Raw genomic sequence first — 18,251 nt, 5'->3', positions numbered from 1 at the left:
TGTGTACTAACTTTATGGCTTGCCTTGCCAAACAACTTTAAAGGATTCCTCTAGTTGGTTATAGAAATTCTTCTAACTTCATAATATGGAACATTTAAAAACTGCAGCTCATTAATTAAAACAATATTACAAACTAATTCTTCATTCCAGTATTTTAAGTTTAACCTAAAATATATTTTTCTCATGATATTTTTGTATTCCAGTCACCCAGGTTTCCCTAACAATGGTTTCTATTATTAATTATTGAAAAGCACTTTTTCCCTATACTTCCAGGAAGTTATTGCATGTAAGGAGCATATTTAACCAGTCTCTGGTATTATAATTCATTTCAAGAATTGACCTATACAAATGGTTTTCTTATTGGAAGTGTAATTAATTGAAATAGGTTTATGAATATGTAGTTATGTTACCTATTAAAAAAAAAGTATTATGAGAATTCCTATGAGAATGAAGTTTAAAACCAGGAGCTCTTGAGCACTGCATGAGCACTTGAATGGCATTTTCTTGTGGTTAGGAGCTTTTCTTTATTTTTAAAACCTAGCCTAGTATGTTGTCCAATGCCTGAATTCCATTTGCTAGTGTTTAGGAGATACCCATTCCTCTTACTCTGTGGTTATCCCTTATGGCAGTAACATGAACTTCTTCCATTCTAAACTATTATTCATCAATGACCTGCAGGACTAACAGGATCACCTCACTTGCAGAAAGTCATCTCAAGTTTTTTCTGTATTATGTCATCATCATTCTGGTTTATTTCAAAAATCAGGGTGGAGGTTTTTTTTTTTCTGTTGAGGAAATGTATGTGGATAAAATGTTGTCATGTGTTTAAATTATTTCTGTAGTGTCCCAAGCAGTCAAGCATATTCTACCTATCTATTAGTGTTTAACTACATCAATCTATAAAAACATCTAGAAAGCAGCATGGCCATCATGTTTGTCGGTAAATTCTGTACTGCAATCAGATAATTATTTGTGTTATCTGTACATTTTTTAAATGATGAACATGTTTCTATTAGAGATCTATCCTCTTGTGTGGTGTCTGAAGTTTTAATTTCTGAAAGAAGAAAGCATTGGCTGAAGTTAGCCTAGTAGGTGATTTTTTTTCTCTTTTTCTTTTCATACATAAATGAAAGAGCTCTGGTTTAAAATTTGAATTGATCAAATAAGTCTTTTTACAGACTTCTTCCCTCTCCTTTCTCTGGGAAAACACATTTCCCACATACTACTAATATAATTGATGATTATTGGCCAGAACACAGTTGTAACATGATGTGCTGATAAATTATCTCAGCTATGATAAGCAATTAACAAAAAAGACTCAGATTAACTTTAAAGGCACAAGTAATACAACCTGGATTGCATACTTTGTTGTCACTTGAAGGAACTTCTTTATATGTATCCTCTCCATTTCCTTATCTTTACAATATTATATATAATCTGAATATTTTACAGCATAATTTCTGGACCTTTTTTAAGAGTGGTTTTTTTGAGTCTAAAATATCTAATTTTTCTAAATTACAGCTACAAAAACAAGGATGTGGGGGGTGTGCTTGCTTTTAATACAGGAATTGTTAGGCAGTGGAAAAGTAAGAAAGGTTGGCAGCCATTTCAAGTCCTGGTTTTGAAATGCCAAATAGCAACATTGTCTGCTTAGTCTTCCCAGTACGAACAGAGAATGTTTTGTTAGCCTTAACTCCTTTAGTGAAAGAAGAAGAGAAAAATTGAGTGGCCTAATTTAGAAACTCCAGCTTCAACCCTGATCTTTAAATTTGACAGCTGTGCTTTGCGCAAGAGCCAATTTCTGTTCTGTTTGTACCCCTGATCTTTTGTACTATGCTCACACTTTTCCTTATGTTTTAACTTACTTTTCAGAGTAGCTTGATTTTGTTTACATGGTAGGTAAAAATAGATTCTTAGCAAAAAGTTGAAGTAAAAAAAGAATCCTTTAATTTTAGGATGAGTACATGTAAACTGGGCTTTGGTTACTAGTGGGACACTACAGAGTCAGAAACCTAAAGTTGTTTGAAAGGCACTTAAAAGCATTGTTCTATACACCAAATTATAAAATTATTTTAAATTTCTATGTTTGATCATTTGTGATCAGAGTCTATTCTGTATTTTCTCACACAATTTTAAAAACAAAGCCCTTTTTACATTTATTTAGTTGTCAGCATCCAGATATAATAAATACTTTATGCCACTTCGTGCCTGGTCCCTGTAATCCCACCTCAGGAGAGGAGGTTTTGCAAGACTGTTGCAGTCTATAGCAGTTTGGTTATAAGATAGTTTACACTATTTAAACCCTATTTACATCAGAAAAGCTTGTCATCAAAAAATTCTTATGCTCATAATGTTTCTTAGTTTGGTTTGGTTCACTACATTTTACCCAAAAATAAATCCTCAACCAAAATGATATGCCCTTTTGGAATTCCAAGTACTTCCACTGGTACTAAAAGTCAGACAAAATTTTGGCAGTTCTGAGGTGCTGAAGACGGGTTTCTACTGCATAATCTATTAGCCTGCTTTCCAGCAATATCATAGGGAAACAATGCCAATCTTAAAAAAAATAACTTGCAAGCCAGCTTTTGCCATCTTGAAGATAATTCTGCTTTATAAAAACAGAGTCATGGAGTGTATTTTTAGAATATTCCAAACCACCCCAGTTTACTGGTAACTCCTCTCTCAGTAGGGACCTTTGTTCTTATGCTGTTTTTGACTATGACTTATTGTAATTCCTTAGGGCAATAGCTTAGTGAGATTGGAAATGCTCCAATTTTGACACTTGGTAATACAAGAAAAAAGGTTCTGAAATCCTTGAAGATAAATACATAATCAGTCTGTTTAAAAAGTATAAAACATGGGTGGGACTGGAATTTACTTTTCATTATTATAAAATGTCACCACTAGAATTTGTCTCAGAAACATGCATGCTGCCCAAAACTCTCTCTTAAAAGAAATTTCAGAGATTATTCTTTATAGGTGAAGGTAAGATAAAAAAGGTAGACGAAAGATTAGTCTCAAACAGTGAAATACAAAAAGAATTTTTAAAAAGGTGAGATTTTATAAACTTGCCTTACTGTTATGACACTTATAGTCTGGTATCAAACCTGTTTTATTTTGGTATTACTCTGTTTTCATTAGCACATAGACCAACTATAAACAAGACTAGTGAACCATTGGCTTCAACAGAAACCTGAAGAAAATTGGGAACCCTTCTTCTTTGTTGGCTTACAAGCAGCTCTGTAGCTGTGGTATTTTTAACACTGCCTGATTCTGCATGTTCTTTTTTGAGATATTTATTAAGAAAAAACCCGAGAAGAAGTATCATTCCCCTTCCATCCTTTTGCTTTTTGACAGGTTCATTTTTGTAAGGGGGAAGAGCAGGCTTGAGGAAGCAATGAACAGTTACTCTAAAACAATTCTTTTCCTACAAACATATGACTGCCAGAGTCGTAGATTTCAGCAGGGAAAAATAAGTTACGTACTTGGGTAAAAAAAAAATCAGCCAAAAAATGTGTGACATATTCAAAAGGATCGACTATATACAGTTGTCTCATTGAGGAAATAAAAGATTATGACAGAAGTGAATATTTTTTGATATTTCCCTATGAATCAACTGATAGTATATAGAATTGCATATCTTCTTTTAAGAACTGTACCAATGTAAACTTTCTGCAAAATCATACCAGCATACCCAAATTTCAGAAAACAAAAAGTTTAACGAAAGTTTAAAAAAATCAGAGGTATTTCTCTAGGGGTTATCTTGCAAAATGTAAAGCCAGATTTGTAATGTGTGATGTGGAGGAACTTACATTTTAATTGTAGGTCCAGCGTTAGAAGTGGGGTAGCTTAGCTTTAAGCAATTGAATTTCAGGAAGCAATGTAGATAGATGGTGTTTTCTTGTTAGCATTCAGAGTAAATGACGTTTTATCAGAATCACACAGAAAGGAAACAAAGTTTGTAGGAAACGAGGTGATACAAACCTGGCAGGAGCCTTTACTGCCAGAGTCATCGGAACTGCTGAAATGCAGAGTGTTTTGCTTAGGCAGTAAAGGGGAATTTGACTTTGTGGAACTCCAGGACAAGTTAAGTGCAAATCAAGTATTTTATGTTCATGAAACATAATTTTTATGCAGAAGTTTCAAGTTTTATTGATGGAACTCTTAGATTTCTAATATTGGAAGTTACTTTTCAGTTTAAACGTGCTGCCATTTTCAGGTTCATTTTTTGGTTTGTTTTCAGAAAGCCTTAAAAGCACAAATAGATGTTTTATTTCCTAAAACTGTAGCAGGTAAATTAGCTAAACTTTCTGAAATATGAAATTAGTTTCTCTGAGTTTAGACCTTAATATAGTTTAAACAGAGACTGTTGCAGTCTGTGCTGCTTCCCACATGGCTAGTAGCCATTTAGTAATTAAATACTGTCATCTGATACTGGTGCGGTTTCTTTGGCCGTGAAAGGAGGATGAGAAGACAAATAGAAAGATCAGAAACGAGGGCAGAAGTACTTATTTAGACAGTCTGAAAGACGCCCTAAAGAAGTCTGCCTACTCAGCCACTAGATGGCAGCTAAGTATTTTTGAATGGATTGCAAGGCACTTGCGAGTCACTCCCCGGCGGTCCTGCAGACGCCCTACAGCGGGAATTATTTTTTTTTCTTTTGTCCCAGTCAAAGGAGTGGCTTTCTGGTAATTAATAACTTAGCCTTTAGAATGTGCATACACTTGCTCTGTTTAATCTAACCAAGATTTAGCAATCTGAGCATCTCTCAAAGCAGATCCTCTACTTTCCCAACCCTTCAAAATGCTAAATATTTAGAAAGCACTGCTGTGTCACTCTTGTTTTTGTTAGTTAGTTGTTTTTTTTTTTTTTTAAACCAGTGAAATGAAAACACTTGGTTTGGTCTACCAGCCTTCTGGATGACTGCCTTTGAACTGATAATTAAAAAATTATCAATTAATTACTATCATTTAAATAAAAGAGGTCAATATCCTGTTGAAGATGAAATTTGTTTCTTCAACCACAATCATGAACCCATTTTCTGTTTAGTTCTGATGAGGCAGAAGTTTAAAAAAACAAAAGGGAAAAAACTGTGTCGGACATAATTAATTGACAAAAGCATAGATTATAAATCACAGACTGCATATTTAAATGAACAAACAGGAGTATAGAATGTCATGCCTGTGTGGTAGAAAAATGTAAGCAGTTAATTCTCAGAACAAATATTAGTGTTTTGTATTATATCCAGACTTCACAATACTTGGATAGACTTCTGTTATTTTGCTTGGAGGCAGTGTTTGCCTTTTTAAAAGAAACAATACATTTTATTATTTTCAGTGGAGTTACAATAACCCATTTTTGCACTCTTCCTCCTAGTCATGGTGAGACTAAAATTTCTTTAATCTGTGTTCTTAATGTGAATGTCAAGATGAAGTTTTACTTCTGTGCTCATTTTAGTTTCAAAGATTCTTTATTCTCTTTTTCCACTTTGATTGAGACAGCCACATATCATAGATCTGAAACACATAAAAATCATAGCACGGTTCAGTGTTGAGTGGAATATTAGGAGGTCATGATGTACAAACTCTTTTCCACTAACGCCCTCCTCCAAGCAAGGTTAGCTTTGATGTTTGGTGGTTTTTCTCAGGACTTTGCTCATCTCTGAGCATGGGTATGAGGTAATGGTAGTATGTATTTCCTGCTTTGCTTAGTCAGTGGTAAAATGGTAAGTCTTGCTCTGTTTCTGATGCATTGCTTTGGTAACAGCTAAAAGAGATGAAAATGTGTTCTGTAAAAACCTGTATTTTCTGTGAGTTACTCCTTATTCAAGTCCTTTCAGGCATTGATTAAAATTCTTAAGAAACTGTGGGTCAAGTTCTTATGATTAATCTCATTTCACAGCTTCATCACAGATTTTATGAGAATGTATATTAATAATAATAGCAAAAACAGTAATCATGTAGATTTTTGCATCCTTTAATCATAATGGGCATTCTTCTCTTTTTGTTTTGACTATGCTTTATACTTAGACAAAGATGGGGTTTTTTGCCATTTTAGGTACAAATTCCTGGATGTGCAGCACCAGTGTTAGGGTTTGGGCAATAATTGATGTGAGGAAAAGGAGAACGAGATGAAAACTGAGAAAATAATTTATTTTAACAAGAATTTTGGCAATGCTTTAAATCCTTGACTATAATGTGAGAGACTTTTCACTTCCTGAAAAAGGAGAACTATGGGATAGGGATTGCACAGAAAGAATTATTTTTCTATGTATGTGTTTGATTCTAAGCATTGTTATATTTCTTCTCTTGCCTTTTAAAGTGAGTTTCTTGTAAAATAATAACAGACTACTTTAACTTCCCTTAGGGAGCAGTGAATGCAAATGCATGATAGCTATATGCTTATTAAAAATTCTGTTTAAATTGTTTACTCTCTTTTCCTCTGACTCCTCACCATTCTTGCTCATAAAAATAGATAAATTTGAGGTAGCACTTTTGCCATCTATGAATTCCTGGTTAGAGCAAAATTTATGAGCTGTATTCATTAATTATTAAAATAAAGGGGTTTTTTTCTTAAATTCCCTAAACCAGTACTCCTATTTCAGATGAAAATCTATAAACTCCTTTTATACCAAAATACAATTTGTACTGTAAGTTCCATTATTTACTTATGAAATTTCTTCCATCTTTTGGAGACTAGTGAAAACAGATTTTGTTTGTTCAATGATAACATCCTATACTTGGATTATGTAGAATATTTTTGGTAATATACTATTTGCATTTCAAGCTTTTTAAAAAAAGAATTCCACAGAAATTGAAGGGAACAGATGAAGAAATTACATGAAATACAGGAAAGCAGTTTGAAAAAGTGTATGTGTGTCTCTGTATGTGTGTACATATCAGTATGTGAAAGAAAACTTCTTGTAACATTCCTAGCAGGACATTTCATTTGGCAAGTGGACTTAAATTATTTGAGAGACCTCCTCCACACAAAAGTGAGAACTCTTTTGAGTTCCTCTTATATTTCTCTTGGCAGTAAATATCAGGTGCTACCTTTTAGTGGTGTAAATCCTGAGGTTTTCTACAGGACTTTCTATGTAGAAGGGAGATAAGATGCTTTTCTTAGTAAGAACAAGTATTCATTTAACTTCAAAATGTCCTAATAAATTAAAAAACAAACAAATGAACAATTATATACTGCCAAACCTAAATGAGAACTTAAAAGTAAGGCTGAGAATAATTTCTACTCTTTGGATACAAGACAGACTAACCAGTTTATCTTCTACTTACATTTAGATCAAAAGTTATTACATTTTTCATCTTAAGTTGGTATAAACAAAAGCAGTAAAATCACTTTTTTCCTTTTCTGCATTTTGAATACCTGTTTTTCTTCATATTTATTCTTTAGAGAGCAAGCCCAAAACTATTCATAAAAACTAACTTCCATATTCCAGAATCTGTAATTGCTCTTTGTGATTATTCAACTTTTTCTCAATATACAAATTGAGGTTTTTTTAAATGTTCATGATACCAGAAAGATTCTAGTTAACTTCTCTATACTCAAAAAGCTCATTTTTGATTACTTGATTTTGATTGACTTTTTTTAAAGTTCTTTCACTCAAAATGATACAGCTTTGTTTCTAATATATCTTTCACACTTTTAAAGAGTTAAAGAAGTTGAGAGACTTTCAGGCCCCTGCCTTCAGCATGTTCATGGATACATTTGCAGCTCTCTTTCCATTTCTCCAAACCTTTTCTCTTGAGAGTAGTAGGCTCGTGCTTCAGTGTATCTACAAAGATTTATTCTTACGGTGAATATTTTTTGCTGCTTATTCCCTGTTGGAAGCTTAAGACAAAAGCAATGTGTGAACCTCCCATCTTGTGGTCTGGCTGAACTCTTAGACAAAAAGGGCAAGTACTATGCAGAAGTATCACACTCTGCACAGTTGCTTATCAGGATGGGGCAAAGTTCATCTGAAAAATCATTACCTTTCTTGACCTCCCCTACTAGAGCTTAAAAGGCATTCCCATTAACATTCACATTTTGGCTCTTGGAATCCTTATTGTTATTTCTAGCATAAAAGCTTACAATTGATGCATATAAAGAGCACCAAAATAATAATAGAATTAGTTTTCACAGTGACTGCTTTTCAGGTTGCTGGACAATTTCAAGTGGAATTGAAAAGTCTGGTGTGAAAAAGTTCAACACCTTTCTCTAATATGTCAATGCAGTAATGTCCAAGGTATGCCAGATTTTATGTTTTAACAGAATGAGATTAATTGTTGCCTTGGCCTGGATACATGGGAAAACTACCCAAACATTTTAGTATCATAGTTGAAATACTTTAAAAAAAACACAGGTGACAAAGAAAGGAAGCAATTATTCATGTGTTAGGCATTTCAGCAAGCAATCTAGTATTGAGGAGAAAATAAATCCAGACAGTTTTTATCTAAAATTTTAAGGAAATCTGTAACTTTTAAGGTACTTCTTGCTTAGAGGCTGCTGATGGAAGTGGCTAGGTTCTAGTTATCTTTTCATCTGCAGTAGCAGTCTCTTTGCAATCCACAGCACAATAAATCAAAGACACCAAAAACAGGTAACATAATTTTATATTAAAATTAATAATGTTCAGCTTTTCTTTCAGTACTCAGTCTCATTTACATGCTTGTTTTATGCTGGATGAGTGATAGAACAGTTAAATGAATTTCAGAGCTAAATTAAGCTATGTGGATAGTAAAGCCCTTTTGAAGTTTGAGTTATTTCTGTATTGCTTCATGCCTCCCTAGTAATGACATTTCATGTAGGCCAGGACAGACACCTTCAAAATTTAAGAGGGACTTTTTGGTTGGTTTCTCAGCCTGGATAGTCAGGACATTGCTCATTGCACATGGAACATGCACAGCCTATTTGAGAAATGCTGGGGACTGTTCTATAGCCAGACACTTCTCACTGTATTTTTTTCTTGGTCACTCTTTCATACTCAAGCTACCAGGATAAAGTGAGGGTTAAACTTCCACAAGTGTTATTTGTGAAGGTTTAAAGTAATGTTATATAGTACTACAGTAATTAAACTCTACTCCTGTGCATCTCCTAGGGTGGTCAGTGGTTCTGTGAGATTTTATTTTGTCTTGTCTTCAGTCTATGAAAATTCTTTTGAGGTTTCTATCATAGTAAAACCTGGGGATAAGCTAAGGTTATTTTCCAACTAAGTTAGGAGTTATACCTTAAAGAGAGAAAATTCTTTCAATCTTTGATGTATCTCAAGGTGATTGTTTATTTAAATGGGTAATGTAAAGAACTGAGATCTTATCCTCTGAATATGCTTAGCTCAGGGATAAGGAATTTGAAGTGTTTAGGAACTGAAACTTCAAGAATCTAAGCTCTTTTTTCCTCTGTCTTCCAGCTCTCCAAGTCAGCATTTGCAATGCATGCATCTTTCTTCAAAGGTGTATGTTCCCTGTTGATTCTGTGTTAGTTTATTTGAACTATCTGAATTTCAATAATTATTGATCTCTGCATGTAATGGTTTGAGGTATTTTTGTCACACATGATAGGTGTGACAAAACCACTAGGTTGATTAGACATGTCCCAGCTCTTCAGGACAGGAAGAGCTAACTAATCCATTGGCAGCCTTGTGCAGGCTGGTGTAATCCATTTGTTGCAATGTGTCACAGAGTGGGAGTAGCTCACACTTACCAAATAAGTTTTATTACTTCAGACAGGGCAATGCCCAACACTGGTTTTGTTCCAGGGCTTGCTTGTTCATTGTTATACTGGGGAGCATCACTTCCCTGTGGTTGTAGGAAGAAAGATGGACTAGTGTGAAAAAGTGTACCCCTCGTTGCCATATGTGCAACTTCAGAATAGGATAAGCTTCATTCAAAAAGGTTTAATCAGGTAGTCTGAGGAAGAAACTCGTATTCAATACTAATTCTGCTCCTTCAGCAATTCTTCCTGATGCTGTTGGCAAGTTTGCCAACTTTTGACTCAATTTCTACTGCTGTAAAAATAAAATGCTGCAATGAGCCTTGAGATTAAGTGAAATGTGAGAATTAATTAGATGGATGCTATTTTGTTTGAATGCAAATCAAGTCTCCACCAGTACTTGTCATTTGCCAATTACTGTAGCACTAAAAATGCCTGTTAAATGTTGTGTCTCCTTTTCTTAAGGTTGATCTGCAGTTGCAAGAAGTAGCTTTGAAAATGAGACAGCTTTAAAGAGAGAAACCTGAATAGAGATCACATTTCTCTGACTGAATTAAATTCTTACTGTGGCTCTACTTTGTGCCATTCGGTGAGCGTGCGCGTTCAAAAACGTTTCACTTCGCGTAGAAAAGCAGCCTTTATTAAAGAGCAGTTGGAAAGAGCATCCTTCCAAGTTCCTGTGCATTGCTAGTACCTCCAAGTGCTCCCAGGCACACTTATTAGAAGACCTAAGGGGCCTTATTTTGCCATCTTAATTCTGTTTAACTGTGTGCTTCTGTTTCCTGTGTGTTCTTGCAACTAGGTAGCAGCATAGACTCTGATTCGGGAATTGTGATCTAGGAAAACTAAAAAGTCAAGTGTTTTTGCAAAAAAAAAAAAAAGATAAATCAAAGCAAATATAATCCTATCATCTAAATATAAATTCCATCCAGAGAGGAAATTTCATGACTCTAAGTAACAAATTGCTGAAAATTATCAAACTGCTGATGCAACTTTTTGACTTGTAATAGTATAAGGCGTTAAGTTCTAAAACAAAGCTATAATATGCCTTTATTTTTCAAATATGCCAAAATTACCAAAAATAACTGTCATTATGTTTATTTTTTTTTAAGATAATTTATGGCTGTTCATAAAGCATAAAAGTGAGTGAAAGCTGAATTAGAAAGATATTGACAAGTATACAGGCACACATATACCTATGTCTATATACACATAGACTAGGGCTAACTTTTACAGATGAGGGTTTTTTTTTTTCTGCCTGAAAATTTACTTATAGAAGAGTTTATAGGTTTCAGTCACTCATCCAACAAACTAGGTTGTCAACTCTGAAGAAGGAGGTAGCTGCACTCTGGTCTTTTACATGTTTGAAGATCCTGGGCATGTTCTATCTATACAGATCAGCTTTATGCTGGACATCTGAAAGGCACATGTGGAAAACATGACAGGATTGGAATGAATTCTATGTAATGTACATGTGCAGATCCAAGTGTACAACCTTTAGCCAGCAAAGCAAATATTTCCAGATCCATGTACAAACAATCCTATCAGTGCAACCCAAAGAGATCGGTCCCAGATTGAGCATCCAACTCATTGCACATGGAACAAGTACAGCCTCTTTGAGAAATGCTGGGCATTGTTCTGTAGCCACACACCTCTGAAATGTTTTTTCCTGCTCACTCTTTCATACTCAAGCCACCAGGATAAAGCAAGGGTTAAGCTTCCACCTTTCTTTCTTTCTTTACAGAAAGAAGACTGTTCCACAGTACCTGGGTCCTGGGTAAGAACTCTAGGCAAGACAGAATTTCCTCAAATCTCTTTTAAACCCCATAGGTTTCTGCTGTGGAATTGTCCCCCGGATTGAAAATGAAGCTTCTTTTCATTATGTGTGCATGGGTTTTTTATCTTAGTCTTCTGGTCCTTGTCAACAGCTTTTGACCATCTTTTACATGTATGAAAAATTAAGTGTTCTCCTGCTTATTCTCTTAGGAAATAGCAGAATTTTTTATTTCCGATTGGATTTATATAGTTTTGATTTCCTTCTTGTCTGATAAGCCCTTTCATATCTAGAGGTCAACTTTAAACTAGGACAAAGGCAAAAATCCAATTAAACTGCTCTGAGGGCATCTTAAAAGTCTAAATGAAAAATATGTCTGTCTAAAATAATTACTGAAACACATAAATACTGGGTCTGTGTTTTGTTTTGCTTTTGGTTTCCTTGTTTTTTAGACCAAACAAACTCAAGTACATCATATCCTCTGGATAAATATCTCTTCATTCACATCAAAGTCTTGTTTGTTCATACTAATGCTGTTTCTATGAAAACCTGGATATGTTGGTGATTGTTAGGTATAACATGATAGGAAATCACCAGCTTGTTTGAAATGCTATATCTCGAGGATAGCAGAAATGCTGCTTCTTAGGGCATGGCTAAACAGCCCCTCTAATTCATCAGGACATTTTTGTTTCTTGTCTGAACTGCTAATTCATCTCACTGCAAAGCTCATTTTTAAAAAAACTTAATAAAATAGTTCTTGTCTTGAAAGAAACTTCATTATCTGCAGGGTAAATTGTCTTGTATAAGAGTGGATTCTAGGTTTTTCCCGCAGCTAACGTGGAATTACAGTATTTAAGAATTACTTTTTTTTCTGGTTAAAAGTTGAGTCTAATCTCCCAAGTTGAAGAGTTTTAAAAACATTGAACTGTTCTGAGATCTGCCATTTTTAAGGCAAATCTCTTCAGAGCCACTGAATATTGTGCCTAATCCTGTTGGCTGCAGTTTGTTTATGGCAGAAATGAATTTACTGTATCTCCTATAAAACCCTTGTGGAGTGTTCTTACAGTATAAAATGGGAGCTTAGGAGAATTACAGTCTGGGGAAACTGGATTTGGTCTCAGCTGAAAACTGGTGTGTGGCCTTAATAATCCTAGCAACACATTTCCTTTGATAGTGTTGCCTTTTGAAGAACTGATCCGCCTTATTGTATTTTCAGGTGACTGGTAGGGGGATAAGAGCAGATGAAACAAAGGGATAAACAATATTGTATTCCTCCTTTATTAGGAAATTCTTCAGTAAAACTGTTGTGGCTATGAAGTATTGAGTTATTAAAGGAAACTGGAGGGACTGAAGCACCATGAGTAATTTGTAATGGAAATGTCTTTCTCAGCTCTTTTCCTTCTTATGATACTGTCTGTGTTAATTCCTTCACTATTCATTTTTTCACTTTCCTCTCTCTGTTTTACATTTTTTGTCAGCCTGTGGCAGGGAGACCTAGTTGTAATACACAACCTTTGGTTCAAACTGCTGTTCCAGACAGGTCACACAATCTAAGAGATTGTAAGTTTTTTGATAAGGGTACTTCAAAATCGAGCAATTATTGGTTTAAATGCTGTTGCTGTTTTACTTCTGGGATTGCTTTAGGACAACTAAGAAATTCTAAGAAAAATAAGAAATTGAAATTTTATATCTGAAAACTGATTCTGTGCAGAAATATTTTTGAAGTATTATTGAACATTAAATTTTATTAACAATCCCCAGCTGGAAGTTATAACTTTCTTTTCCAGAAAAAAAATATTTTTAATACTTTCATGTGTCAATAGATGAGAAAAATGTTTCCCTGAAACAAATCAAGGCAATTGGTATATCAAGTATTGTATGTTTATTTGTAGGCTTCTTTACAAAATCTATAATTTGAATATTTGAAATATTTCCTATTAAGCAAGCCTATGGTCTCATCTGAGATGCATATGATTTGGTAAAAAGAAATAAAAAGGCACTTAAACAAGTTTTGCTGTAACCACTCATGAAACCTCTTGCGTGACCAATTAAATGCTTGAAGTGCTGGCTAATATTTAAATTCAAAGAGGAAACAAGAGTACTAATATGTAAATGTATGCAGCTAGAAAATAATTGATTTTTTAGGAAATTTTTTTGTTGTAAGGTCAAGTCTGTCTCCTGTTCATTAATCCTGAATAAGCATAAATGGCTATTTTTGGACAAGATTACTTCTATTGGCAGGTTTGGATGAAAGCACAAATCCATTATCTTTCGTACAGTTTGTCACAAGTATTTCCTTAAAATTGTAAGAATTACTGTGCCTTTAAGGTTAATGGTTCCTCTACTCAATCTACATTAAGCACGATGAGATGCTTTAGTGAAAGAGAGAAAAAATGTGAAACCTGTCAATTACAGAATAATTATTCTAGGCAGGAATCTTTCCTATCACAATCTGTCTCTTGGCAGAGGTGTTATCAATTTGGGGTAGGATGAAAATTCTCTCTTAGTTTTTCTTGCTTCTTTTCTTTCCTAGTAATGCTGGCTGGAGAAAAGCATACTTTTTCTGTTCTGAGATTTATCTGTTTTCCAAAAGATAGCATTTGTAATGTTCTGCATTCCTGATCTGTGTTGCATCATTAAGGTGCATATAGAAATGCAGCATTCAATACTATGCTGAGTCTGCTGCTCATGGTGATCCCTTTAAAGAAAAACTTAACATTTTTTCCAATTAACAGAATTCAAGTAATGCTGAGCTCTCCCACCACAATGTCTTCATATCCACGTGTAGGCAAATGCTTGCAATACTTGTGCTCAGCGGTTGGTTGTTTTCTCAGTCAGGGTATTTGCAGGGAGGGAGGGGTTGCTGCTGATTTTTGCCTTTGACAAGTGTAATCACAGTCTAAAAGTACATATCCTTGTACTGACAAAGGTATTGTCATATATAAGTAAGTAATTCTCCTAAACTGTCTTCTTCCACTTAAAATGTATTTAGCCAAAATGATTCCTCACTTTTTAAAGCCTTGACTTAACTAGCTTATTTTTGAACCTCTTGATCTAATATTCTTGATCTAAATTTAATTTTTATATGGTGATGAATGTTATCCTTGTTTGAGCTTATTATTTGTTTTCTTTGAAAGGATGCTTTTGAGGTGAAATCTGAGGAGCGTGCCAGCGTCATCCAACAACTTGAGCAAACTATTGAGGATCTGAGGACAAAAATTGCAGAACTAGAGAAACAATTTCCTGCTGCAGAGGTACAGACTGCTGGGAGGGAGCAGGAAAACGGGCACGCACATGCAGACTCTGGGGAACTCAGCAGTGTGACTCTTCAAAGGAATGAAGAGGAGACCACACCCAGGACTGTGTCACAGGCGAGATCTGTACAAACGTCACCAACAGAGGATTATTTAACACATACAATGCCTTCAGCCAGTGCACTGCCACAGCCACCCCCACCACCGCCCTTACAAGGGGGCAAAAGTGAAGGGCCTACTCAGAACTTGCCAGCTCTAGAACTACAGCCCACATTTTGTTCTGAAATCTCCTTAATTCTGTCGCCGAAGCTAATCTCAGTGCCACTGGATGCAAGCCAATCGGTACAGAGTATACCGCAATCACCTCTTCCAGGACCCAAAGCCGATTTGTCCCTTGCATTTGAAGGAGAGACTGAAATGACAGTTTCCCATCAGCCTCTAAGTACTGTAGATGTAACTTGCAGTGAACATCTCCCTTCCTTGCCCCCAGAGCCCACATGTAGCATTCCCCCATCACTGCCAGCAACTGAGCAGGCTGCCCCCCTGTCTGGAGCACACGGCCATTCCCTTGTTACTCCCGTGTCTGTGGCAGGATTACCACTGCCACCACCTCTACCTGGCTCAGGACTCCCTTCTTCTGCTGTCTCAGTAGCGACAGACCAGGACCGCTCTTTCCCAGGTGCCACGATGTCACCTCTCCCTCCTCCTCCACACTTGCCAAGTGGGGAGATACCAACGCTGCCTCCAGCTCCCCTCCTTCCATGTCCTGGATTCCCTCCACCACCTCCACCACCACCTTTGCCTGGGGCAGGAGTCCCATCTCCTCTGCCTGGTTGGGGTATCCCACCTCCCCCTCCACCACCACCACCTTTACCTGGAGCTGGTGTCCCTCCTCCACCTCCTCCTCTGCCCGGCCTGGGATTGCCACCCCTAGCACCGCTGCTTCCTGGAGCAGGACTGCCACCACCTCCCCCACCTCTGCCTGGAGGGGTCATTCCACCACCTCCTCCTCCACCACCACCTTTGCCTGGTGCAGCTGTACCCCCTCCTCCACCTCTTCCAGGTTCAGCTGTGCCCCCTCCACCACCTCTGCCTGGTGTAGCTGTGCCCCCTCCACCCCCTCCACCACCTCTGCCTGGTGTAGCTGTGCCCCCTCCACCCCCTCCACCACCTCTGCCTGGTGTAGCTGTGCCCCCTCCACCTCCTCCACCACCTCTGCCTGGTGTAGCTGTGCCCCCTCCACCACCTCTTCCAGGTTCAGCTGTGCCCCCTCCACCACCTCTTCCAGGTTCAGCTGTGCCCCCTCCACCACCTCTGCCTGGTGCTGCTGTCCCTCCACCACCCCCTCCATTGCCTGGGTTGGGGATGCCTCCTCCAGCCCCACCACCATTGCCTGGAAGTGCACCACCCCTTCCAGCATTAGTCCAGGGCAGCAGCTACCCAGCAGTCCCACAGGGCTGTGGTTTTCTTCCTCCTCCATTACCATCTGGTTTATTTGCCATGGGGATGAATCAGGAGAAAGGGAGCAGGAAACATGTAATAGAGCCTTCTCGGCCAATGAAGCCTCTTTACTGGACAAGAATTCAGCTCCACAGTAAAAGGTAAGTGATAGAGTTATGTAGAGTGGTGGTTTTGCTTTATGGCTGTCTCAATAGTATTGTTTATCATTAGCAAAAGTCTTTCCTGCTAGGTAGGTTTTTGAGAGAACATGGGTGCAAGCAGGATTTTATGTGTAGTTGGATATGTAACTATCATAGTGGGTGCTCATTTTCTTTAAAGCGTGCTGCAAAAGTTATTTGCACACGGAAGCTCTTTGATGGTAGCATTTTCAGTGCTCTTTGGGGCTACATATCACATGTGGATAAGAGATTCAGGGGTGATGATGTGCCACCAAGTGTTCTGTGAAACGTTTTTCAAAACGTCATATTTGTGATTCCCCTCAAATTTAAAGGTAGCATTGGTCTCTCTCTGGAGCAGTTTGCAAGGTAGTGTCTTCCTTCTAGATGAATCTGTGCTGAACACATTCTATCCTTCTCTTTCCTTTCCTCAGTGACCTTGAAATACTTTTTTTTTTCACCTTGTACCTCAACAGACTCAGATTCAATCTGCAGTTTATTTGCATGAAGGGATTCTGGTAGCCCTTACTTTGATATGACTTGGTTTCAATTGTTGACAGTTTTGGGGGTTTTTGTAAAAGGCTGGTCGTGAAAAAAGTTTCCTTAAAAATATTTTTCTTATATCTCTGAATAGTAATTATAAAACCCATCTGCTGTTATTTAATGATGAATTTATTCTTTCTTCTGAAGTTCTTGCCACTGTTGTACAGGTGGTCAGTAAATAACTGTCTATTTCTACTTCTCTTCCTGTCCATGTCTGTACATTTTATAGCCTATATGCAGCCTATTTTTATTCATCGGCATGTAGAGTGGGTGAATATAAATAAGCCTGACAGTATCACATGAAAAAAGAAGAAAACCCAGAAGTATGAGGAAGAATCAACAGTAGTTTTTATCAAAATGCTGCTAGTAGAATTTAGGCAACAACTTATAAATTGCTGCTATTTTATTTTTTTTTATTCCTCCATTTATGACCTTATTTAGTTTGACATTGCCCTACATAGGTCTTTTGCTTAACTTTAGAGATTCTAGTGCTTCACTTGTGTGGGAAAAAATTGAAGAGCCTTCCATAGATTATCATGAGTTTGAAGAACTGTTTTCTAAAACAGCTGTTAAAGAGAGGAAGAAACCCATTTCGGACACCATTACAAAAACAAAGACTAAACAAGTGAGTACTCATTTAATTTCAGATATTTTCTAGGCTGTTTTTACATAAAGACAGATTTTTGCATGCAGCTGAGATGAATTATGTCTGGTGTGGAATTGTTACCATATATAAATACACACTATAGAAAAATGAGAGAAGGAGAGAATGTAGGATGTATTTCAAAGCTGCACGTATTAAAGGCTGACGATTTCTTTTTTCATAAATTACTTTTCAAGTAATGTATTTTCTTTAAAATATCTTTGCTTTATCCACCTTAACAAAAATATTACTAAAATAATTAGATGCATATATGATGCTTTGAAATTGACTGCAGATGTGCAAGGCATAGTATATATATTATTCTGATTAATCTTATACATTAAATAATGAGTTGCATATGAAGTACCATGACTTCAGAGAAAAATTATGCTTCAGAATCTAATTCTTAGTGTTATACCAATCAGAATGGTTTTAGGTTTGTGTTGTGTTTATGTATATAAAGAATATGAAGTTTATATAGACAATAAATGACAAGCACAGCTGGGAAAAATCCAACATTAATCAAACTGCTTTCTTGAGACAGAATGGTGTTCAATAATAAAAATGGGAAGAATACTTTAAAATGTTTAAACCCCAGAGTAAAATAATTTGATCTGAATGTTTATGTGACTATTTGGCTGTAATCTTCTTGGTGTCTGTGCAAAAATCAAATTGTGGTGGTATGTTAAGTAATTTTCAATTAAACTTTCAGGTCA

At 36.4% G+C, this 18,251-nt stretch overlaps 1 protein-coding gene across 1 annotated transcript in view; it reads left to right on the top strand.

Moving 5' to 3' along the window:
• FMN2 (formin 2) overlaps nt 1-18,251 on the top strand; it is a gene marked incomplete at both ends in the record, with an annotated part of 159,221 nt that overhangs the window by 35,327 nt on the left and 105,643 nt on the right. Inside the window, 3 exons of the mRNA XM_084202637.1 lie at nt 11,450-11,482; nt 14,617-16,334; nt 17,373-17,517. Coding sequence (XP_084058763.1) covers nt 11,450-11,482; nt 14,617-16,334; nt 17,373-17,517 — 1,896 coding nt within the window. The remainder of the gene's footprint in view (nt 1-11,449; nt 11,483-14,616; nt 16,335-17,372; nt 17,518-18,251) is intronic.

The sequence above is a fragment of the Fringilla coelebs genome, assembly GCF_963513975.1.
Source record: "Fringilla coelebs genome assembly, chromosome: 3".
In the NCBI taxonomy this organism is placed as follows: domain Eukaryota; kingdom Metazoa; phylum Chordata; class Aves; order Passeriformes; family Fringillidae; genus Fringilla; species Fringilla coelebs.
Note: the sequence above shows the minus strand (reverse complement) of the source record. Positions and strands in the feature narration are given on the sequence as shown.